The 26,876-nt window shown below is 41.7% G+C and overlaps 1 protein-coding gene across 1 annotated transcript in view; it reads left to right on the plus strand.

Moving 5' to 3' along the window:
* ano7 (anoctamin 7) overlaps positions 1-26,876 on the plus strand; it is a 255,141-nt gene that overhangs the window by 159,655 nt on the left and 68,610 nt on the right. The window contains exon 15 of the mRNA XM_034168698.1: positions 23,447-23,549. Coding sequence (XP_034024589.1) covers positions 23,447-23,549 — 103 coding nt within the window. The remainder of the gene's footprint in view (positions 1-23,446; positions 23,550-26,876) is intronic.

Here is a 26,876-nt window from a genome sequence, read left to right on the forward strand (position 1 = left end):
GCTTTTTAGGGAACTTTGAGGACAACCTGATAATAATGAATTACAATAGTCCAGCCTAGAGGAAATAAATGCATGAATTAGTTTTTCAGCATCACTCTGAGACAAGACCTTTCTGATTTTAGAGACATTGCGTAAATGCAAAAAGGCAGTCCTACATATTTGTTTAATATGCGCTTTGAATGACATATCCTGATCAAAAATGACTCCAAGATTTCTCACAGTATTACTAGAGGTCAGGGAAATGCCATCCAGAGTAAAGATCTGGTTAGACACCATGCTTCTAAGATTTGTGGGGCCAAGTACAATAACTTCAGTTTTATCTGAGTTTAAAAGCAGGAAATTAGAGGTCATCCATGTCTTTATGTCTGTAAGACAATCCTGCAGTTTAGCTAATTGGTGTGTGTCCTCTGGCTTCATGGATAGATAAAGCTGGGTATCATCTGCGTAACAATGAAAATTTAAGCAATACCGTCTAATAATACTGCCTAAGGGAAGCATGTATAAAGTGAATAAAATTGGTCCTAGCACAGAACCTTGTGGAACTCCATAATTAACTTTAGTCTGTGAAGAAGATTCCCCATTTACATGAACAAACTGTAATCTATTAGACAAATATGATTCAAACCACCGCAGCGCAGTGCCTTTAATACCTATGACATGCTCTAATCTCTGTAATAAAATTTTATGGTCAACAGTATCAAAAGCAGCACTGAGGTCCAACAGAACAAGCACAGAGATAAGTCCACTGTCCGAAGCCATAAGAAGATCATTTGTAACCTTCACTAATGCTGTTTCTGTACTATGATGAATTCTAAAACCTGACTGAACCTCTTCAAATAGACCATTCCTCTGCAGGTGATCAGTTAGCTGTTTTACAACTACCCTCTCAAGAATCTTTGAGAGAAAAGGAAGGTTGGAGATTGGCCTATAATTAGCTAAGATAGCTGGGTCAAGTGATGGCTTTTTAAGTAATGGTTTAATTACTGCCACCTTAAAAGCCTGTGGTACATAGCCAACTAACAAAGATAAGTTGATCATATTTAAGATTGAAGCATTAAATAATGGTAGGACTTCCTTGAGCAGCCTGGTAGGAATGGGGTCTAATAAACATGTTGATGGTTTGGATGAAGTAACTAATGAAAATAACTCAGACAGAACAATCGGAGAGAAAGAGTCTAACCAAATACCGGCATCACTGAAAGCAGCCAAAGATAACGATACATCTTTGGGATGGTTATGAGTAATTTTTTCTCTAATAGTCAAAATTTTGTTAGCAAAGAAAGTCATGAAGTCATTACTAGTTAAAGTTAATGGAATACTCAGCTCAATAGAGCTCTGACTCTTTGTCAGCCTGGCTACAGTGCTGAAAAGAAACCTGGGGTTGTTCTTATTTTCTTCAATTAGTGATGAGTAGAAAGATGTCCTAGCTTTACGGAGGGCTTTTTTATAGAGCAACAAACTCTTTTTCCAGGCTAAGTGAAGATCTTCTAAATTAGTGAGACGCCATTTCCTTTCCAACTTACGGGTTATCTGCTTTAAGCTATGAGTTTGTGAGTTATACCACGGAGTCAGACACTTCTGATTTAAAGCTCTCTTTTTCAGAGGAGCTACAGCATCCAAAGTTGTCTTCAATGAGGATGTAAAACTACTGACGAGATACTCTAACTCCCTTACAGAGTTTAGGTAGCTACTCTGCTCTGTGTTGGTATATGACATTAGAGAACATAAAGAAGGAATCATATCCTTAAACCTAGTTACAGCGCTTTCTGAAAGACTTCTAGTGTAATGAAACTTATTCCCCACTGCAGGGTAGTCCATCAGGGTAAATGTAAATGTTATTAAGAAATGATCAGACAGAAGGGAGTTTTCAGGGAATACTGTTAAGTCTTCTATTTCCATACCATAAGTCAAAACAAGATCTAAGATATGATTAAAGTGGTGGGTGGACTCATTTACTTTTTGAGCAACGCCAATAGAGTCTAATAATAGATTAAATGCAGTGTTGAGGCTGTCATTCTCAGCATCTGTGTGGATGTTAAAATCGATCACTATAATTATCTTATCTGAGCTAAGCACTAAGTCAGACAAAAGGTCTGAAAATTCACAGAGAAACTCACAGTAACGACCAGGTGGACGATAGATAATAACAAATAAAACTGGTTTTTGGGACTTCCAATTTGGATGGACAAGACTAAGAGACAAGCTTTCAAATGAATTAAAGCTCTGTCTAGGTTTTTGATTAATTAATAAGCTGGAATGGAAGATTGCTGCTAATCCTCCGCCCCGGCCCGTACTACGAGCATTCTGACAGTTAGTGTGACTCGGGGGTGTTGACTCATTTAAACTAACATATTCATCCTGCTGTAACCAGGTTTCTGTTAGGCAGAATAAATCAATACGTTGATCAATTATTATATCATTTACCAACAGGGACTTAGAAGAGAGAGACCTAATGTTTAATAGACCACATTTAACTGTTTTAGTCTGTGGTACACCGATTTAATGTTAATTTTAGTGACCTCCGATTGGCGTAACCGAGTGTCATTACTGCCGACGTGAATTACAATCTTACCAAATTTACACTTAGCCTTAGCCAGCAATTTCAAATTTCCTTCAATGTCGCCTGCTCTGGCCCCCGGAAGACAATTGACAATGGTTGCTGGTGTCGCTAACTTCACATTTCTCAAAACAGAGTCGCCAATAACCAGAATTTGATCCTCGGCGAGTGTATCGTCGAGTGGGGAAAAACGGTTAGAGATGTGAATGGGTTGACGGTGTACACGGGGCTTCTGTTTAGGGCTACGCTTCCTCCTCACAGTCACCCAGTCAGCCTGCTTTCCCGACTGCCCGGGATCTGCCAGGGGGGAACTAACGGCGGCTAAGCTACCTTGGTCCGCACCGACTACAGGGGCCTGGCTAGCTGTAGAATTTTCCACGGTACGGAGCCGAGTCTCCAATTCGCCCAGCCTGGCCTCCAAAGCTACGAATAAGCTGCACTTATTACAAGTACCGTTACTGCTAAAGGAGGCCGAGGAATAACTAAACATTTCACACCCAGAGCAGAAAAGTGCGGGAGAGACAGGAGAAGCCGCCATGCTAAATCGGCTAAGAGCTAGTAGCTACGCAACCTAGCGGATTCCTAAAAACACGCAAAGTGAATAATGTGTAAATAATTTAGAGGTGATTCAGCAGAAGGAGTGCTTTAGTTAAGGCACCAGGCAGGCCATGAAGCAGCACAAGTAACGCACGACAACAGCGAACGCACGACAACGGTGCAAAAATAAAATAAAAATCCACTAGACAGGCTGTGGAGCAGCACAGGTAACACACGACAACGGTGCTAAAACATAAAATAAAAATCCACTGGACAGGCTGTGGAGCAGCACAGGTAACGCACAACAACGGTGCTAAAATAAAATAAAAATCCACTGGACAGGCTGTGGAGCAGCACAGATAACGCACGACAACAGTGCTAAAATAAAATAAAAATCCACTGGACAGGCTGTGGAGCAGCACAGGTAACGCACGACAACAGTGCTAAAATAAAATAAAAATCCACTGGACAGGCTGTGGAGCAGCACAGGTAACGCACGACAACAGTGCTAAAATAAAATAAAAATCCACTGGACAGGCTGTGGAGCAGCACAGGTAACGCACAACAACGGTGCTAAAAAATAAAATAAAAATAAAAACGAAAGCGTTAGCAAGCTAGTTAGCTTGCCAACGCTGATGAAAGTTAGCTGATAAAAGTGCTCCGTCGCGATGTTTCGACCGTTAGAGGTCTTCTTTAGGCGTTGGAGCGCGGTGAAAAAGTAAAAAAAAAAAGTCTTGAAAAAGACTGTTAGTTCAAAGTCCAAAGCAGCAGGTAGCAGTCTCTGTGTAAACAGTTCCAACAGAGAGCCAAAATTCTGATGCAACGTCTTCCTCTGCCGCAGACAACGGTCACCAAGTGATGCGAGGACGTTTCGCTTCAAATCGCACCTTACCTTTACAATGGGGTACTCTGGTCAAAGCAGTTTTGGTCTTTTGTTCATGGTAATGAGTCATTCACGTCATAAGGAGAGCCGTTAGGAGAGGCGTCAGTCCCATAGTTAGGAGGGACAGCTACCCTGTCATTAGGAGGGTCAAAGTAAGTCAAAAGTATGAATGAATGAATCATGTGAGTGGAATTTTACATGAATTTTACATGCATTAAAGAACAATCAAAATTCACTACACACAATACTATCACAGTCCTAAAAATAACTATTTGTGTCCTACACCCAAGTTTAACCCCGCAGAACTGTACAGAAATTCATACCTTCATGGCACCCTCTGTAATGTAAACCACTCCTCATTGTGAAAAATGAAAAACCGTCGGGAGCCAATGCCAAGGCGAATCCCTCCCTGATATGCGTCTCTCATCCAGGCTCTATAAGCTCACCAACACGGGCCTTCCACCTCCGTGACTTCGAAGAATTCCATCACTTCGGCATCAGCCAGACCACAAAACAGCTGGACTTCCCCAAGTAACAAAACTGCTGTCAATATCAGAAAAGAAGGAAAGAGAAGAAAAAAAAATCCACTGTGACCTTCAACAACTCTTCAAGTTAACTATAGAAATTTCAGATGGAAACCATCACTTTAATTCAACCAACGTCAATTTTATAGTAGTCAGTATTGCAGAAATTCAGTTATAACAGGTTTCCTGCTTACCCAATAAAGCTCCTTTTTTGTTGGTCGTAAAGAAGCACATGGACTGTTGTCGTTCACTGGGAACAGATTTACATCCCGGGTCATGTGCACCATTGTAATTTCTCCGAGTTGTTGATGTAATTTGCTGCCCCTTACAAAGAACCAAATCGATATATTCCTCAGTTTGAATTTATTGAAGATCACATTGAAAATCAGGCCTGGGTCTTGAAAGACGGAGTCCATCTTGTGAAAAGACGACAAAGATGGCTCGCACTTTTATACAATGTGGGCGTTACAGTGGGTGTGGTTTAGTCTATATGTTACTGGCTCTCACAGATAGGGGGAGCCCTCCCTGTATCTGAAACTTTCACATGTGTGATGTAAGTGAAACTTAACTCATATGTTTAAACCAGATTTCAGAGACTTCCAATCAGATAACAAAGGCAAATACTTGATCACTAACATAAAACAAGATTTTGGCACAGTTATTATCTTAGAATTCCCCCTCCTGACATGATTCTATCATGTCAACAATAAATATAATTTTGGCATAATTAAATTCTCATGTATGATCCAATATTCCAATCAAATCAATTTTCTGCCAAACATGTAAGCACATAGACAACCATCAATTGACCCCATCCTGATGCTCCCTTACGGTGAGTCAGGGTCTCACGGAGACTGAGTAATTGTGGTGATGCCTCTTAGGACAGCACAACCCCTAACCATAACAATAACCCCTAACCATGACAGTAGCCCCTAACCATAACCATAACAATAATCAAATCAAATCAATTTTATTTATATAGCGCCAAATCACAACAAACAGTTGCCCCAAGGGGCTTTATATTGTAAGGCAAAAGCCATACAATAACCCATAACCATAACAATAACCCCCAACCTTAACCTTAACAATAACTCCTAACCATAAAAATTACCCCAACCATAAACTTAACAATTACCCCTAACCATCACCATAACAATAACCCTTAATCTTAATAATAACAGTGGTGGGCACAGTGTTGAGGCAAAACCTTAAACTTTGGACCAAGCAGTCTCTGGCTGTCTGTGGAAGGATGAGTCAGGAGGTTATTTGTCAGAATTAACAGGTTTATTATACAAAGCACTTTGGATACACCAAATGAACAGCATTGTGTGTGTGTGTGTGTGTGTGTGTGTGTGTGTGTGTGTGTGTGTGTGTGTGTGTGTGTGTGTGTGTGTGTGTGTGTGTCAGCACATAGAGTGCACCCTTATGTACACGTCAGGATGATGAGCAGCAGGACTGGAGACCAGACAGTAGAGATGCAGACAGGGATTTTTATTGGAAAAGCAGGAAGGTCAGTACATGGGCTTAAAGTCCAAACACAGGGAGTGATCAATAAGACAGGTGACAGTGTCCATTTCAACAAACCAACTCAGGGAAACTCATAACAATAGTTTAGCAAGACGTAGTCACACACTAGGAACACTAAAGGATGACAGCGAGAAGAAGGCTAATAAGCACAATGTTCAGGCGAGAACACATTTAAATAACTGGTAGGTGACAACAAATTAGAGGCAAGTGGGGGTAATCAGAGGGATGAAAAATAGCTGGGGAGAGACACAGGAAGAACGCCACAAAAACAAACTCGGAACAGGAAGTGGATCAAAGACACTGGGAGATAAATAACAAATAAATCAGAATCAGAATCTGAACAGCTTTTAATCGCCAAGTATCGACAAAATACAAGGAATTTGACTTCAGTTTGAGCTGCACTCTCTCTGTATGGCATCTATAAATATACACTAAACACTGAATAATTCACAGTAAAATGTGCAAATGAAATGTGCAAGTAAAATAAAATGTGCAATTAGAGGAAAAAATGTGTGAAACAGACAAAATGATTGAAGCAAAGTTGTTCATGAGGTATATGAATGAGTGAGTTTTTTTGTCAGATTAAGTTGTTTATCAGTGTGATGGCCTGTGGAAAGAAACTGTTCCTGTGCCTGGTTCTTCTGGCGTACAGAGCTCTGTAAAGTCGACCAGAGGGGAGGACTTTAAACAGAGTGTGTCCAGGGTGGGAGGGGTCTGCTGAGATGTTACCAGCTCACTTCCTGGTCCTGGACCGGTATAAGTCCTGGATGGAGGGCAGGCTGGCTCCAATGGGTTTTTTTTCCACAGACCTGACAGTTGGTTGAAGTCTGTTTGGAGGCAGAGGGAAACCAAACACAGATGGAGATGCACAGGACAGACTGGATGATGGATGTGTAGAAGATGATGAGCAGTTCCTGGGGCAGGTTGAACTTCCTTAGCTGTCTGAGGAACTACATCCTCTGCTGGGCTTTTTTCCTGATGGAGTCTATGTGGGAGGTCCACTTCAGATCCCAGGAACCAGAAATGTCCATATCAGGCACAGTGTTGTTGAGGATGGGCGGGGGGTGATGATGGGTTCCTTGTGAAGTCCACTATCATCTCCACAGTCTTGAGCAGGTTCAGCTCCAGGTTGTTCTTACCACACCCGAGGGCCAACTGTTCCACCTCCTGGCTGTATGCAGCCTCTTCACCATCCTGGGTGAGTCCATTGATGGTGGTGTCATCTGAAAACTTCAGGAGATTAACAGAGGGGTTGCCTGAGGTGCAGTCATTTGTATAGAGGGACAACAGCGGCGAGCTCACACACCCTTGAGGGGCTCCAGTGCTGATTGTCTGTGTGGTGGATGTTATGCTCCCCAGCCTCACCTTGCTGTGTCAAATCAAATCAAATCGATTTTATTTATATAGCGCCAAATCACAACAAACAGTTGCCCCAAGGCGCTTTATATTGTAAGGCAAAAGCCATACAATAATTATGTAAAACCCCAACGGTCAAAACGACCCCCTGTGAGCAAGCACTTGGCAACAGTGGGAAGGAAAAACTCCCTTTTAACAGGAAGAAACCTCCAGCAGAACCAGGCTCAGGGAGGGGCAGTCTTCTGCTGGGACTGGTTGGGGCTGAGGGAGAGAACCAGGAAAAAGACATGCTGTGGAGGGGAGCAGAGATCGATCACTAATGATTAAATGCAGAGTGGTGCATACAGAGCAAAAAGAGAAAGAAACACTCAGTGCATCATGGGAACCCCCCAGCAGTCTAAGTCTATAGCAGCATAACTAAGGGATGGTTCAGGGTCACCTGATCCAGCCCTAACTATAAGCTTTAGCAAAAAGGAAAGTTTTAAGCCTAATCTTAAAAGTAGAGAGGGTGTCTGTCTCCCTGATCTGAATTGGGAGCTGGTTCCACAGGAGAGGAGCCTGAAAGCTGAAGGCTCTGCCTCCCATTCTACTCTTACAAACCCTAGGAACTACAAGTAAGCCTGCAGTCTGAGAGCGAAGCGCTCTATTGGGGTGATATGGTACTATGAGGTCCCTAAGATAAGATGGAACCTGATTATTCAAAACCTTATAAGTAAGAAGAAGAATTTTAAATTCTATTCTAGAATTAACAGGAAGCCGATGAAGAGAGGCCAATATGGGTGAGATATGCTCTCTCCTTCTAGTCCCTGTCAGTACTCTAGCTGCAGCATTTTGAATTAACTGAAGGCTTTTCAGGAAACTTTTAGGCCAACCTGATAATAATGAATTACAATAGTCCAGCCTAGAGGAAATAAATGCATGAATTAGTTTTTCAGCATCACTCTGAGACAAGACCTTTCTAATTTTAGAGATATTGCGCAAATGCAAAAAAAAGCAGTCCTACATATTTGTTTAATATGCGCATTGAATGACATATCCTGATAAAAAATGACTCCAAGATTTCTCACAGTATTACTAGAGGTCAGGGTAATGCCATCCAGAATAAGGATCTGGTTAGACACCATGTTTCTAAGATTTGTGGGGCCAAGTACAATAACTTCAGTTTTATCTGAGTTTAAAAGCAGGAAATTAGAGGTCATCTGTGTCTTTATGTCTGTAAGACAATCCTGCAGTTTAACCAATTGGTGTGTGTCCTCTGGCTTCATGGATAGATAAAGCTGGGTATCATCTGCGTAACAATGAAAATTTAAACAATGCCGTCTAATAATACTGCCTAAGGGAAACATGTATAAAGTGAATAAAATTGGTCCTAGCACAGAACCTTGTAGAACTCCATAATTAACCTTAGTCTGTGAAGAAGACTCCCTATTTACATGAACAAATTGTAATCTATTAGATAAATATGATTCAAACCACCGCAGCGCAGTGCCTTTAATACCTATGGCATGCTCTAATCTCTGTAATACAATTTTATGGTCAACAGTATCAAAAGCAGCACTGAGGTCTAACAGAACAAGCACAGAGATGAGTCCACTGTCTGAGGCCATAAGATCATTTGTAACCTTCACTAATGCTGTTTCTGTACTATGATGAATTCTAAAACCTGACTGAAACTCTTCAAATAGACCATTCCTCTGCAGGTGATCAGTTAGCTGTTTTACAACTACCCTTTCAAGAATTTTTGAGAGAAAAGGAAGGTTGGAGATTGGCCTATAATTAGCTAAGATAGCTGGGTCAAGTGATGGCTTTTTAAGTAATGGTTTAATTACTGCCACCTTAAAAGCCTGTGGTACATAGCCAACTAATAAAGATAGATTGATCATATTTAAGATCGAAGCATTAATTAATGGTAGGGCTTCCTTGAGCAGCCTGGTAGGAATGGGGTCTAATAGACATGTTGATGGTTTGGAGGAAGTAACTAATGAAAATAACTCAGACAGAACAATCGGAGAGAAAGAGTCTAACCAAATACCGGCATCACTGAAAGCAGCCAAAGATAACGATACATCTTTGGGATGGTTATGAGTAATTTTTTCTCTAATAGTTAAAATTTTATTAGCAAAGAAAGTCATGAAGTCATTACTAGTTAACGTTAAAGGAATACTCAGCTCAATAGAGCTCTGACTCTTTGTCAGCCTGGCTACAGTGCTGAAAAGAAACCTGGGGTTGTTCTTATTTTCTTCAATTAGTGATGAGTAGTAAGATGTCCTAGTTTTACGGAGGTTTTTTTTATAGAGCAACAGACTCTTTTTCCAGGCTAAGTGAAGATCTTCTAAATTAGTGAGACACCATTTCCTCTCCAACTTACGGGTTATCTGCTTTAAGCTGCGAGTTTGTGAGTTATACCACGGAGTCAGGCACTTCTGATTTAAAGCTCTCTTTTTTAGAGGAGCTACAGCATCCAAAGTTGTCTTCAATGAGGATGTAAAACTATTGATGAGATACTCTATCTCACTTACAGAGTTTAGGTAGCTACTCTGCACTGTGTTGGTATATGGCATTAGAGAACATAAAGAAGGAATCATATCCTTAAACCTAGTTACAGCGCTTTCTGAAAGACTTCTAGTGTAATGAAACTTATTCCCCACTGCTGGGTAGTCCATCAGAGTAATTGTAAATGTTATTAAGAAATGATCAGACAGAAGGGAGTTTTCAGGGAATACTGTTAAGTCTTCAATTTCCATACCATAAGTCAGAACAAGATCTAAGATATGATTAAAGTGGTGGGTGGAGTCATTTACATTTTGAGCAAAGCCAATTGAGTCTAATAATAGATTAAACGCAGTGTTGAGGCTGTCATTCTCAGCATCTGTGTGGATGTTAAAATCGCCCACTATAATTATCTTATCTGAGCTAAGCACTAAGTCAGACAAAAGGTCTGAAAATTCACAGAGAAACTCACAGTAACGACCAGGTGGACGATAGATAATAACAAATAAAACTGGTTTTTGGGACTTCCAATTTGGATGGACAAGACTAAGAGTCAAGCTTTCAAATGAATTAAAGCTCTGTCTGGGTTTTTGATTAATTAATAAGCTGGAATGGAAGATTGCTGCTAATCCTCCGTCTCGGCCAGTGCTACGAGCATTCTGACAGTTAGTGTGACTCGGGGGTGTTGACTCATTTAAACTAACATATTCATCCTGCTGTAACCAGGTTTCTGTAAGGCAGAATAAATCAATATGTTGATCAATTATTATATCATTTACTAACAGGGACAGGGAAGAGAGAGACCTAATGTTTAATAGACCACATTTAACTGTTTTAGTCTGTGGTGCAGTTGAAGGTGCTATATTATTTTTTCTTTTTGAATTTTTATGCTTAAATAGATTTTTACTGGTTATTGGTGGTCTGGGAGCAGGCACCGTCTCTACAGGGATGGGGTAATGAGGGGATGGCAGGGGGAGAGAAGCTGCAGAGAGGTGTGTAAGACTACAACTCTGCTTCCTGGTCCCAACCCTGGATAGTCATGGTTTGGAGGATTTAAGAAAATTGGCCAGATTTCTAGAAATGAGAGCTGCTCCATCCAAAGTGGGATGGATGCCGTCTCTCCTAACAAGACCAGGTTTTCCCCAGAAGCTTTGCCAATTATCTATGAAGCCCACCTCATTTTTTGGACACCACTCAGACAGCCAGCAATTCAAGGAGAACATGCGGCTAAACATGTCACTCCCGGTCCGATTGGGGAGGGGCCCAGAGAAAACTACAGAGTCCGACATTGTTTTTGCAAAGTTACACACCGATTCAATGTTAATTTTAGTGACCTCCGATTGGCGTAACCGGGTGTCATTACTGCCGACGTGAATTACAATCTTACCAAATTTACGCTTAGCCTTAGCAAGTAGTTTCAAATTTCCTTCAATGTCGCCTGCTCTGGCCCCCCGGAAGACAATTGACTATGGTTGCTGGTGTCGCTAACTTCACATTTCTCAAAACAGAGTCGCCAATAACCAGAGTTTGATCCTCGGCGGGTGTGTCGCCGAGTGGGGAAAAACGGTTAGAAATGTGAAGGGGTTGGTGGTGTACACGGGGCTTCTGTTTAGGGCTACGCTTCCTCCTCACAGTCACCCAGTCGGCCTGCTTTCCCGGCTGCTCGGGATCTGTTGGAAGGGAACTAACGGCGGCTAAGCTACCTTGGTCCGCACCGACTACAGGGGCCTGGCTAGCTGTAGAATTTTCCACGGTGCGGAGCCGAGTCTCCAATTCGCCCAGCCTGGCCTCCAAAGCTACGAATAAGCTACACTTATTACAAGTACCATTACTGCTAAAGGAGGCCGAGGAATAACTAAACATTTCACACCCAGAGCAGAAAAGTGCGGGAGAGACAGGAGAAGCCGCCATGCTAAATCGGCTAAGAGCTAGTAGCTGCGCTAAGCTAGCGGATTCCTAAAAACACACAAAGTGAATAATGTGTAAATAATTTAGAGGTGATTCAGCAGAGGGAGTGCTTTAGTTAAGGCACGTGAAGATTACACTGTGAAACAAATCGTTATCTAGTTAACTAGATCAATCTAACTGCACAGATTACACAGCTAACAGATACAGCAAAACACCGCTGTGCTCCGGAACAGGAAGTGATACAATACCGCAGTGAGAGCCAACCACCAGTAGAGGCCTTGTCCTGTCTGTGAGGAAGTTGGAGATCCACTGACAGGTGGGAGCTGGCAGAGAGAGGTTGGAGAGTTTTTTGTGGAGAATGTCTGGGATCATGAACGCTGAGCTGAACTCCTCAAACAGGATCCTCACATACGTCTCTGCACAGTCTAGGTGCTGCAGGATGTAATGTAGACCCGTGTTGACTGCATCCTCAACTGACCTGTTTGCCCATTAGGCAGACTGCAGGGGGTCCAGCAGGGGTCCTGTGATGTCCTTCAGGTGGCTCAACACCATTCTTTCAAGAGACTTCATGACTACAGATGTCAGGGCAACAGGCCTGTAGTCATTTAGTCCTGTTAAGGAGGGTTTCTTTGGGACTGGGATAATAATGGAGCGTTTGAAGCAGGAGGGGGCTGCACATAACTCCAGAGATCTGTTGAAGAATGAAGCTGGCAAAGATGAGCACCAGCTAATCACCACAGACTCTTGGACACGAGGTGGAGGCACCATCAGGTCCTGGAGCCTTTTTCATCTTTTGAAGAGGGAAGGGGGAAAGAGATGTCCAGGGGGGACAGGAAGTATTGTTGTTGGGGTGGGTGAGGGGTGTGATAGGTTCTCTCTCAAACCTGGTGTAAAACAGGTTCGGCGCCTCAGCCAGTTGGGGGTTCTCCACAGGTTGGGGTTGTTCTCCTGTAGTTTGGCATGCTGAAGACCGCTCCACACTGCTGCAGGGTTGTTGTTTGCTAATTGCTTTTTCAGTCTATCAGAGTAGCTCCTCTTAAGCCCCTTTCACACCACAGCTGCTCCTAGTTGCGTCGTGTGTCATCATGACGACACCACGTGGAAGTAACGTAGTTCCGAGACGATGCAGCTCAGCGCCACAATAGCACGTGGGGCGCAAAGGACGAAGCAAATCGGACGCCAAAAATTAAACGTTTAATTTTTTTTGCATCCTCGGCTCGACGCAGTGTGGTGGATCTCCTTAAGTCTGAGTTTTTTCTGGTGAGGAGCAGCAACAATTCATCCATCTTGTTCCACAGAGAGCGTATGTTGGCAAGGTGGATAGACGGGAGTGCTGTGTGCAGCCCTCGCAGTCTCGGCTTCACGAGCGCGCCCACTCACTTCCCCCCTCCGCCGTTTGGTGTTAACTCCAAGCAGAGCGGCTGCTCCTTCGACCAAAATATCTGTGAAACTCCCTGGTTCAGTGAAAACCAGCAAAAAATATCAACAGACGACTCAGTACACAAAGAATAAATCATAAAATAATCAAAGGTAATCTAGTATGTTGTCCATGGGGATCCACGGGCTCCAGATTGGGTCGTGTTTATAAAATAGGTAGCTGATATGTTTACAGGGTGGTAAGAAATTAAGCAAAGTCTCTATAAATGAGTTGACGTGTGAGTCCAGAATGTTTTTAGAACCTTAGACTTTAACAGTTTTTAGAAGAGGAACTCAACCCTTGTATTTCCTGTAAATTATGTAATTTTTTTAATGTAAATTTACTGTCATTGTATTTAGAAATTCTTTAGGTTATTGTAATCATATACATACTATTATTATTATTATTAGTAGTAGTAGTAGTATTACCATTATTGTTATCAGTATCATTATTTTATTTTATTTTTACTTCTATTTTGTCATTTGGTTTTTAAGTGGACCACAATGGAAATAAGTGTTTTCACTTTCTTGTGTCATCCGTGTATTTCAGTGGTGTCAAAAGTACACACATTTGTTACTTAAGTAGAAGTATAGATACTGCAGTTTAAAAACACTCTGGTAAAAGTTGAAGTATCAACTTGACCTCTTTACTCAAGTAAAAGTGAAAAAGTATGTGCTCCAAAACCTACTTAAAGTATAAAAGTATAAAGTAACCTTTAAAAAAAACAAAAAAAGGTAGATGCCACTATATGAATTGAAAGCTTAATTTAAAAACTGATTCGTTCTACATGTGGCCCAAGACCCAAAACCCCAAATTACCCCCCAACACCACCTGCACGAAAATGTTTCAATTCTAGAAGCTCTGAAATGCAATCTGGGACTATTCCAGACAATAAACTGCAGTGAGTGCAGCATCCATTTAGTGAGAAAAAAAACAACTTTCCTTACTCAAATTCATTCCAGTAGTATTCTGCTCTTACTTGTAGCAGTTTTCTAGTTTTGCAGATAGTTCTGGAGGAAATAACTGAAGAAATTAACACATTGACAATATGGTTTGACCGAAACAAACTGTCATTAAACTTAAATAAGACAGAGATTAAATGGAGGTGTAAGAGTCACTAGGTGTTCACAGGAAACACTTATTTATTTATTTATGTTCATTGTTAGTTGCTTTTATATTTTATTTTCTGTTGTGTTTCTATTCAGGTTCTTTTTGTCTCTTTCTCTGAAATTGTATATAATAATTATCATTAGATTATTAATATATAAACAAAAATAAATTTAAGAAATATTACAATTTGAAAACAAATGCACCCGAACGTGAAGAGAGCTGGAACTGCTTCATGCTAACTTTTAACATTGAAAATGCCATAGACATGCTAACGCGTTAGCGTCGCTCCCGTTTTTAAGTTATAAAATACATCTATCAACTGTTTCAGAAGACCATAACAGGTCGGTTTAACATAGAAAAGGTAAATAATACTCACAGAAGTATGCTCTTTAAGGTTTTAGCGGGGGAAAATTAAGCGAAAGAAAGAAAGAATAAACGAAACAATAGGTTGAAGCATTGCTTCAATCTGTAAACCACTGCTTCGACTGGTTCAAAATCCATTCCTTTATCTTCATTGATCCATGTTTCTGATATAGCAATTATGTTAATTTTTTTTTTTAAATTGACTTAAATATTCTTTAATGTTGTTAAAGTTTGCATATAGACTTCTGCTGTTGAAATGGATTATTGATCATTTGTTATCCGTTTTAATGATCCGATTAAACTGTTCATCTGTATAATAGCAACAACTGTCATTAATATTTGAGAAGAAATTATTGTCCGGGTCTATATCGTGCTCCAAGTCCAGTACATTGTGGTCTGTGTATTTAAATGTTCTCAGTTCTACTTTTCCATGATCATCAATCCTGTGAGTTATATCCTTCTTGTCTCCAGATGTAGATGATGTAGTAGATGAATAGGTTCCTCTGGTCTGTGTCATGGTGTTGTGATGTGTCTGTGTCCTCATACCTTATTGGTCGTATTTGTCCAGTTCCTTGATGTTCCTGATTACCATAACCTTCGCTTGTTCTGGTGTTCCGTTCAGTTTGATGAATGTTTTGCAGTTGGATGTCCATGTCTGTTGAATTTTTCCCTGCTTTTTTAAGAGACGAGCTTTCCTGGTGATGTCTGCGTTTCTTTTGGTCAGATGTTCATTGATGAATACGTTTGTTCCTTTGAGTTTCCGTCCCTGTTTTAACAATGCCATTTTATGTTTTCTGTTGACAAACCTCATTATAACAGCTCGCTTGTCTCCATCCTCTCTCCTGGGCAGGGGGTGGCACGCTTCAATGTTATTACAGTCCATTTGAATACCTTTAGATTGCAGGAAGTCAGCCACCTGTTGTTCCACTGAGCTGGCCTCCTGCTCGCTGGCCTCCCCTCCGCTGTCTTCTGACACCGCCCGTGTGTAGGATCGAGGTTTAATATGAATTCCTGTAATAATAACGTCGTTCATCCTTGTGTACTGTTACAACTCTGCAACATGGTTCTCCAGGTACACCAGACGCCGGTCTTTCTCGGCATTCTGGATCCGGAGAGCCTTCACTTCTTCCACCAGCTCCATCAAGAAGTCCCTGGACTTTTTGTCTGAGGAAATCTCTGTTGTTAAAATGCAGCAGAAATCCATTATGGAGCTGGTGGAAGAAGTGAAGGCTCTCCGGATCCAGAATGCCGAGAAAGACCGGCGTCTGGTGCACCTGGAGAACTGTGTTGCAGAGTTGGAACAGTACACAAGGATGAACGACGTTATTATTACAGGAATTCATATTAAACCTCGATCCTACACACGGGCGGTGTCAGAAGACAGCGGAGGGGAGGCCAGCGAGCAGGAGGCCAGCTCAGTGGAACAACAGGTGGCTGACTTCCTGCAATCTAAAGGTATTCAAATGGACTGTAATAACATTGAAGCGTGCCACCCCCTGCCCAGGAGAGAGGATGGAGACAAGCGAGCAGTTATGAGGTTTGTCAACAGAAAACATAAAATGGCATTGTTAAAACAGGGACGGAAACTCAAAGGAACAAACGTATTCATCAATGAACATCTGACCAAAAGAAACGCAGACATCGCCAGGAAAGCTCGTCTCTTAAAAAAGCAGGGAAAAATTCAACAGACATGGACATCCAACTGCAAAACATTCATCAAACTGAACGGAACACCAGAACAAGCGAAGGTTATGGTAATCAGGAACATCGAGGAACTGGACAAATACGACCAATAAGGTATGAGGACACAAACACATCACAACACCATGACACAGACCAGAGGAACCTATTCATCTACTACATCATCTACATCTGGAGACAAGAAGGATATAACTCAAAGGATTGCTGATCATGGAAAACTAGAACTGAGAACATTTAAATACACAGACCACAATGTACTGGACTTGGAGCACGATATAGACCCGGACAATAATTTCTTCTCAAATATTAATGACAGTTGTTGCTATTATACAGATGAACAGTTTAATCGGATCATTAAAACGGATAACAAATGATCAATAATCCATTTCAACAGCAGAAGTCTATATGCAAACTTTAACAACATTAAAGAATATTTAAGTCAATTTAAAAAAAAAAATTAACATAATTGCTATATCAGAAACATGGATCAATGAAGATAAAGGAATGGATTTTGAACCAGTCGAAGCAGTGGTTTACAGATTGAAGCAATGCTTCAACCTATTGTTTCGTTTATTCTTTCTTTCTTTCGCTTAATTTTCCCCCGCTAAAACCTTAAAGAGCATACTTCTGTGAGTATTATTTACCTTTTCTATGTTAAACCGACCTGTTATGGTCTTCTGAAACAGTTGATAGATGTATTTTATAACTTAAAAACGGGAGCGACGCTAACACGTTAGCATGTCTATGGCATTTTCAATGTTAAAAGTTAGCATGAAGCAGTTCCAGCTCTCTTCACGTTCGGGTGCATTTGTTTTCAAATTGTAATATTTCTTAAATTTATTTTTGTTTATATATTAATAATCTAATGATAATTATTATATACAATTTCAGAGAAAGAGACAAAAAGAACCTGAATAGAAACACAACAGAAAATAAAATATAAAAGCAACTAACAATGAACATACATAAATAAATAAATAAGTGTTTCCTGTGAACACCTAGTGACTCTTACACCTCCATTTCATCCCTGTTTTATTTAATGACAGTTTGTTTCGGTCAAACGATATTTTCAATGTGTTAATTTCTTCAGTGATTTCCTCCAGAACTATCTGCAAAACTAGAAAACTGCTACAAGTAAGAGCAGAATACTACTGGAATGAATCTGAATAAGGAAAGTTTTGTTGTATTTTTTTTCTCACTAAATGGATGCTGCACTCACTGCAGTTTATTGTCTGGAATAGTCCCAGATTGCATTTCAGAGCTTCTAGAATTGAAACATTTTCGTGCAGGTGGTGTTGGGGGGTAATTTGGGGTTTTGGGTCTTGGGCCACATGTAGAATGAATCAGTTTTTAAATTAAGCTTTCAATTCATATAGTGGCATCTACCTTTTTTTGTTTTTTTTAAAGGTTACTTTATACTTTTATACTTTAAGTAGGTTTTGGAGCACATACTTTTTCACTTTTACTTGAGTAAAGAGGTCAAGTTGATACTTCAACTTTTACCAGAGTGTTTTTAAACTGCAGTATCTGTACTTCTACTTAAGTAACAAATGTGTGTACTTTTGACACCACTGTTTATTCCCCCCTGCTAGAATGGCGTGTTAGTCCAGAATGTAATTAGCAATGTTAGCTAATATCTGTATTTTCTCCAGAAATATTAGTCCTATCAGTGTTATAGTTTGGCACCATTCATCCTTGGCCCAAAATACATAAGCTTACCAAATGGCAAATGTCAGCTCTCCCCAGTTTCTGCATGATCGAACCCCCCCCCCCACACACACACACACAGAGGTCACTTGGATATTATAACATAGATAATACTAAGAATCAAACCCAAAGTGCAAAAAAACAGCAATCCAAAACCGGAACTAAACACAGAACATAAGAATTGAAAGCAAAAAAGGTGAAGCTCTCGATCTACTGGTCCATCTTCGTTCCTACTGTCACCTCATCATGAGGGTTGGGTCACGACCAAAAGATCACGGGTACAAGCCAGCTGAGGTGTTTCAGGCATCTGATAAGGATGCCTCCTGGGCGCCTCCCGAGGGAGGTGTTCCAGCCACGTCCATCTGGGAGGAGAGCCCAGGGAAGACCCAGGACTAGGTGGAGAGATTATATCTCCACACTAGCCTGGGAACACCTCAGGATCCTCCAGTTAAAGGTGGTTAATGTGACCCGGGAAAGGGAAGTCTGGGGTCCCCTGCTGCAGCTGTTGCCCTGCAACCAGATCCCGGATAAGCGGTGGAAGATGAGTGATGAGTGAACACAGGAAAGAACAAAACTGCAATAACACATGAAAGAAAACCAAAATTAACCAAATCCAGAAAAGGACACTAGAAGGAAGCACAAGGACAGACAAGAACCGTGACACTTGATAACATCCTCAACTGAAGCATAGTAGACGGAGACCAGCTTTCAAAGAATCATTGCTTTGACACTAGTCCAGGAATCTGAGTGAGGAGGGGACATGTCAAAAATCAATCAATCAATCAATTTTTTTTTATATAGCGCCAAATCACAACAAACAGTTGCCCCAAGGCGCTTTATATTGTAAGGCAAGGCCATACAATAATTATGTAAAACCCCAACGGTCAAAACGACCCCCTGTGAGCAAGCACTTGGCTACAGTGGGAAGGAAAAACTCCCTTTTAACAGGAAGAAACCTCCAGCAGAACCAGGCTCAGGGAGGGGCAGTCTTCTGCTGGGACTGGTTGGGGCTGAGGGAGAGAACCAGGAAAAAGACATGCTGTGGAGGGGAGCAGAGATCGATCACTAATGATTAAATGCAGAGTGGTGCATACAGAGCAAAAAGAGAAAGAAACACTCAGTGCATCATGGGAACCCCCCAGCAGTCTACGTCTATAGCAGCATAACTAAGGGATGGTTCAGGGTCACCTGATCCAGCCCTAACTATAAGCTTTAGCAAAAAGGAAAGTTTTAAGCCTAATCTTAAAACTAGAGAGGGTGTCTGTCTCCCTGATCTGAATTGGGAGCTGGTTCCACAGGAGAGGAGCCTGAAAGCTGAAGGCTCTGCCTCCCATTCTACTCTTACAAACCCTAGGAACTACAAGTAAGCCTGCAGTCTGAGAGCGAAGCGCTCTATTGGGGTGATATGGTACTACGAGGTCCCTAAGATAAGATGGGACCTGATTATTCAAAACCTTATAAGTAAGAAGAAGAATTTTAAATTCTATTCTAGAATTAACAGGAAGCCAATGAAGAGAGGCCAATATGGGTGAGATATGCTCTCTCCTTCTAGTCCCCGTCAGTACTCTAGCTGCAGCATTTTGAATTAACTGAAGGCTTTTCAGGGAACTTTTAGGACAACCTGATAATAATGAATTACAATAGTCCAGCCTAGAGGAAATAAATGCATGAATTAGTTTTTCAGCATCACTCTGAGACAAGACCTTTCTGATTTTAGAGATATTGCGTAAATGCAAAAAAGCAGTCCTACATATTTGTTTAATATGCGCTTTGAATGACATATCAGCCCTAGTGTTGGAGTGAAAGGACAGATGGGGGGAGGAGTTAGTTGGGGATTTTCTGCCTGAGATCCCCACCCCAGTAATTTTATGTGGTGAGCAAACGTAAGACTCAAATTTTGACAGGAGATGGACTTAGAAAACCAGATTCAAGATTTTTAAAGAGATGCCCACATTGAACAAAAGAGTCACCATTACAGCGCTGGGATCTAGAAAACAGACGTCACATGCACCACTGCTAACAAGGGCCCTGACCTCTGGGCTCACCTGCATTTTAAGCCTGCACTTGACCAATCTCCAAGTGGGCGGGCCTTCCCTGCTGGGTGGATCAGTGGCACTATGTGATTGGGTGAAAAAGTGTTTGACGTTGATATGTGGTGACTGCTCACATTGTTGTCTGAAAGGTATGTCTAAAAGTAAAACTGTGTTTTGTCTGTGTAGCATGTTAAGCAAAGAACAGTATACGTCATGGTCTTCTGGAGGAGATATGAAGTTAGACCAAGAACACGGCTGTGAGACATAGTGCCCAACAACTTCCCCTGTTGACCTAACCTTAAGTCACGTCACCTAAAACAAAAAGTGAAGTGTGAAAACAATAAAAACAACAAAAACATCTGAATACCAGAACTATCTACCAACACAACAAATACAGCCGAGAGTACATGAGCCTGTATGGACCCAAAGGGAGGACCTCGTCAGTGGTGTCAGTGGTGCCTGTGTCCCCAAGCAGAGCTTGATGCAACCATCCGAACTTTGCTTGACCATTTGAACCAGGCTCCCTTCAGGCAAGTAACGTAGCGTGTGGAATATTTTTGCAGGATTTTACTCTGCTCATTGCAAAGCATGTGACATGAAAATACTAAGAGCATGTGTAATAACACAGTGAAAAATAACAAAAACACCACTGTCAATGTAAAATGCACCAACCTCAGCTGTCCCTGCTAACAGTGTGAACGTGTATTAGCCTTAGCAACACAGTGAGATCAGTAAATGTAGACCTGACCGTTGACCCTATATTCAGTGAAAGGTGGAGTGATCTTCATCCAAGAGGGCCAGGAGGGATGAGAGGCCAGCAGAAAATGGTTTCATCCGTGCCAGGGGCCACACCACCTGCTTGCACCCGCTGCGCTCATCATTCTTCTTTCATCGAGAAACAGAGACAGAATACTTTGAAAATAGATTAGTCTACAATAGAAACATCAATGAATAGGTTAATCTGAAGGCCACTTGTTTCCTGGATACCTGTGGAGGAAGTTGGTGTTATTCCCAGAGCTCTAGTAGGAGGTGTGTTACATTTATGATAACAATCGTTCACTGCGACCGTAACTGTCCACCATAACTGCAAATTATGATTAAGCTTAATTACATTTTTAATTAAATCCACCAATTACCCAGCTCACTAATTTGACTAGTTGTTTCAACCAGAGGACTGCTAGCCACCCAGGAGAACGTTGTCTCCAACAGACATGTGCCGGTGTGTGTTGTCCATGGGACACAGCTCTACGTGGGACACATGCTCTCGTATGACCTGGACTAAAACTAAATGTTTTATTCCTTGGTTTTTGGTGCTGGTAACAGTGAAAATGGACTATAGTGTGAAGGACAAGTTTGTCACTAAATTTCCTGTTGCTGTTTTTATTTTCATACCTTTAACTCATATACCATGTCATTCAGAATCTTCCAGGTGCATTTAATATTAGGAGCAGAAATAAAATAACAAATTCAACAGACTCGAAAACCCTCCAGCAAGTTTGACAAAATATTTCACAACTCAAAAACACTCTGAGCTCACAATAGTGAAACGTTGGTTTAAGGATGAGAACATGACTCCCTCTTTCCCAAAATCATGGCTGCTTGTGGTATATTAAAATAAGTATTTTTCTTTCTTCTTCTTCTTCTTCTTCTCTTTTTCCCCTCTTCTTTTTGTCTTTCTCATACTGCTTTGATTTCACCTGTTTCAGATGATACAGGCCTGGCATGTGTATCACAGCATAAAAAGAAGCCTCAAGAACAAAGAACTCAATCATTTCAGCCCTAACGCATAGAACACAATTAAAAATACAGATACCTATGTGTAAATATGTGTGTCCAAAATGGGCACTTTCAGCAGTCGAATTGAACTGGTCAGTGGACTTCAGTTTGCACCTTTAGGCTTTCACCCACCCGTTGTTTCAGCTCTATGAAAATGCCGCCATTCATTCATGACTTCATTTACACAACAGGACAAACAGATTATATAGTTACACAAACACACTGGAATTCCAGCAGAAATGCCATCTTGCAGGGTTTTTTCCAGGATTTTTGGTGACGTCAGCAAGTACCATCCCACGGATCTTCAGCCCAGCAGGTTGGCAGCCAGTTATTTCACCTTATATAACCTCAGGGTTCATGGGTAACATCAGCATGCACCGTTCCCAACCCGACGGCTCGCCGGCTGTGTTCTCTTAAGTCATCACCGCTCACCTTATATAAATAAAACGGTATGCTTTCTCTCTCCCTCCATCTCTCTCTTTTTCTTCCTCTCGATAACAGCAATTTTCATGCTGCGCAAACTTCAAGCTTTTTGGAAACACGAACTAGGATTTTAATGGAGACTTTTTTCCCTTTCAGCGGACAAAATCTCTGTTCGCTGCTCCTCCTCCGGCTGCGCGCTGAGCTGGCGTTTTACAGCTTTGAGACAGTGAAGCAGTTAAATTTTTACCACACATTTTTCAGAAAATCCGTGCTCAACAAACAGACAATTTAAAGCCGAGAGCCGGTCAGAAATTTGCCGCAAACCGCAGTTAGAACACTGCTGAAGAGAGCTCTCTCAAACAGGCCGGCTTCAGAAAACCTCCACTCCTCACATTCGGCAGTAAACAAGCCAGAGAGCAAACAACAGCAGTTGACAGGATTCACAGTGGCTCTTCTCTGGTATCGGAAAATATCGCGGGTTGGATCAGTATTTTCCGATACGTGAATTACGTCCGTATCGGAACCCAATACCGATCTGGGATCCGGTCCCGTCCCTAATTGCAACACAAACCTTTCTGTATATTGTGTGTAAAACTGTTGTGTAAATCTGGGTTTTTATACATTATTATTGTAGCTGTTTTATGTAAACATGCAAGGAGCTCGGGTTGTTTCTCCGCTATCGCTTCCTGTTGATGTTGTTGTGGGAGAAAGTGAAGTTTGCTCTTTAACTCCCTGAACTGTTTGTTGTTCCAGAGCTGTGTGTGTATATATATATATATATATATCAGTCACTGTCACAGGCCCTGAGACATAATGCCCAACAAGGGGAACATTAACCGGGGCAGAAGGATTCACCAGAATTAATTCTGGCAAAAGGCAAGGAATTTACTGTTGTGGACCAAATCCAGAGCCCCCGTGGTAAGGTCAGACAGAGGTCTTCATGTCCACAGGTACTTTGACCTGGTTCAGTCACCCTGAATGGCTGCACAGTTTGACTGGTAGAGATTATCCAGATCATACTTTCTGGAAGCGACTTCTTCAGTCACTTGGAAGACCTGCAAAGACAAAAACAAGATGTTTGTTTGAAGCCAGATTTTAATTTCTTTCACTGCTCTTGTGTTTGTGTTTGCGCAGGCCGGAAGGATTGCCAGTGTTTCAGGGTCTCTGTTGAACCTGGTGATGATCCTCGTGTTGTCCAAATTCTACACCACACTGGCCAAAATCCTGACTCGCTGGGGTGAGTTGCACATCATAAAAACATCCAAAAATGGGTTTGTCAGGGTTCAACCAGAACCACAGCAGTTAAGATTGGTCATTCACAGTTGAAAAAAGTGGCTGCTGAACTTTGATTGGCTATTGTGGTCCACCATTGTTTCATGAGACATTGACATGTGCTAGTTGGAGCACCCCCTATGAAATTGGATTTGTTTCTGCTGAATGTTGTTACTGTATGATGTTTAGTTAAGACTAGACCCTGCTATTGTTTAACAGAGACCTTATATATTTTTGAAAAAACTGTGAAAGAGATTGTCAGAAGACATTTCTTTGAATAGCTGGTTGTCATCATAGTCTGCAGATCATTTAGCAAGGTTTGTTCAAATGGCCTCAGGTTCACTTTCAGTTTTTTGAAAATGGGCAGAAATTGGCAGAGATGGATACTTTAGATTTAGCAGCTTTCAAGGAGTCAAAGAAACAAGTCCTGTCTAGGCCCAGAGGCCCGTTGGTGCCGGTGTCTATGACTCCCCCTTTCCAGGATGCTAGTCCCACTCAGGTTACTCAGGACACGGACAGGCTGAATGAGCAGGATTCAATCCGAGGTCGACATATTGGCACATCACTTCCTTACCTACTAAGCTACCTGCAAAGAACCCGGGAGGGTTCTGTTTTTAACCACGTTTCTTGAGATATTAGACGTTTCTTGAGATATAAGTTTGAATGTGCTCATTACAACGCCCCCTGCCATCTTACTAAGGAAATCCCAGTTCTGTCAGATTGTTACCACATGTGGACCCTACAAACCAAATGTGGTCCCTGAATAACTCGTAGGTGTTACAGCAGAAAAAGCAGCTTCAGGGAGGGACCCAGCAGTGTGACATACTGTCTGCATGTTTATGCTCTGGGTGCCAGGTGAGAGTTTTTTTGTTTTTAATAATCCAGGTTTTTATTAATTTGGGTGTCAGTCATTTCAGCGCTTTGACTTTGGCTTTCCCTCACACACGTAACCTGGGTGTAATGAACGTCGGCGAGGATGGTTAGAGCAGATGTGATTGTTCTGAATTGTGATATGCAGCAATGGTCTAACTCAGGCACATGGTAATCTGTCCAAAAACTGTAACATCTGGAGCACAACCCAGGAACCCTTTGCAGAGAAAAACACAATTATGTGGGAAAAATGTCTTTTAAGTGACATTAATTGCCAGACCAGTGTCTGAAAAAAATCAGTTCAATAAGGCGCCAAATCCACGAGGGCTTAGGCACAAGCAGAAGTCACTAAAACAAGCACAAGATCAAGGCACACAAGACAGGCAATCCATGCGCCGGGGTCCTAGGGAGCGGGCTAAAGGGCGGAGTCAAAGTCAGGAAGCTAAAGTCAGCAAGACAAGAAGAGATGAGCAACGATGGAAACTTGGCAATCTGGGAGTGGAGGAGAGAGGAGGCAGTCATTAAATGCACACCAGGAGCTACTTAGAGGAAACTACAGACAACTGGGAAGAAACACACAGGAAGAAAGCTAAACAAACTACACAAGGAGATGTGACCACCAAAATAAAAGAAGTGCACAAGACCAGAATCAACCTCATTTTAAAGCTGTACAACCTTTAAAATGCCACAAAAGTGAGTAAATTTAGTTTGTACTGAAATCCAAGAATTATACGAGGTCTGTCAATAAAGTATAGGTCCTTTTTATTTTTTCAAAAACTATATGGATTTCATTCATATGTTTTTACGTCAGACATGCTTGAACCCTCGTGCGCACGCGTGAGTTTTTCCACACCTGTCGGTGACGTCATTCGCCTGTGAGCACTCCTTGTGGGAGGAGTCGTCCAGCCCCTCGTTGGAATTCCTTTGTCTGAGAAGTTGCTGAGAGACTGGCGCTTTGTTTGATCAAAATTTTTTCTAAACCTGTGAGACACATCAAAGTGGACACGGTTCGAAAAATTAAGCTGGTTTTCAGTGAAAATTTTAACGGCTGATGAGAGATTTTGAGGTGATTCTGTCGCTTTAAGGACTTCCCACGGTGTGAGACGTCACGCAGCGCTCTCAGGCGCCATCGTCAGCCTGTTTCAAGCTGAAAACCTCCACATTTCAGGCTCTGTTGATCCAGGACGTCGTGAGAGAACAGAGAAGTTTCAGAATTTGTCGGTTTCAGCATTTTATCTGGATATTCCACTGTTAAAGGAGATTTTTTTTAATGAAAGACGTGCGGGCGGATTGCAGCGTCGGCTCGCAGCCGTCGCGACGCTCCGCCACAGGAAAAACACCTCCGTTGGAAGCCTTAAGGACAAGTTGGAACATGTCCAGCTGTTAAACAATTTCTCATATACTCACTCCACTGAAAGCCATCAAAAGCCGCCTGGATTTTACAAATGGTTATCAACACGGAGGTGTTTTTCGTGTGCCGCCGCACCGTGCCGGCTGCGTCCCGACGCGCGGACCCGCCCGCACGTCTTTCATTAAAAAAAATCTCCTTTAACAGTGGAATATCCGGATAAAATGCTGAAACCGACTTCTTCTGAAACTTCTCTGTTCTCTCACGACGTCCTGGATCAACAGAGCCTAAAATGTGGAGGTTTTCAGCTTGAAACAGGCTGATGACGCTGCCTGAGAGCGCTGCACGACGTCTCGCACCGTGAAAAGTCCTTAAAGCGACAGAATCACCTCAAAATCTCTCATCAGCCGTTAAAATTTTCACTGAAAACCAGCTTAATTTTTCGAACCGTGTCCACTTCGATGTGTCTCACAGGTTTAGGAAAAATTCTGATCAAACAAAGCGCCAGTCTCTCAGCAACTTCTCAGACAAAGGAATTCCGACGAGGGGCTGGACGACTCCTCCCACAAGGAGTGCTCACAGGCGAATGACGTCACCGACAGGCGTGGAAAAACTCACGCATGCGCACGAGGGTTCAAGCATGTCTGACGTAAAAACATATGAATGAAATCCATATAGTTTTTGAAAAAAATAAAAAGGACCTATACTTTATTGACAGCCCTCGTAATGTTGTTTTATTTTTGAAACATTGCAAAATTACAACGCGTTTTAGCAAAGAGAACATACAACCCCAATTCCAGTGAAGTTGGGATGTTGTGTGAAAAGTAAATAGAAATAGAATACAATGATTTGCAAATCCTCTTCAACCTATATTCAAATTAATACACCACAAAGACAAGATGTTTAATGTTCAAACAGATAAACTTTATTGTTTTTGTGCAAATATTTGCTCATTTTGAAATGGATGCCTGTAATACAGTTTTAAAAAGTTGGGACAGGGGCAACAAAAGACTGGGAAAGTTGATGAATACTCAAAGAACACCTGTTTGGAACATTCCACAGGTGAACAGGTTA

This window comes from Thalassophryne amazonica, chromosome 4, assembly GCF_902500255.1.
Source record: "Thalassophryne amazonica chromosome 4, fThaAma1.1, whole genome shotgun sequence".
Taxonomy (NCBI): domain Eukaryota; kingdom Metazoa; phylum Chordata; class Actinopteri; order Batrachoidiformes; family Batrachoididae; genus Thalassophryne; species Thalassophryne amazonica.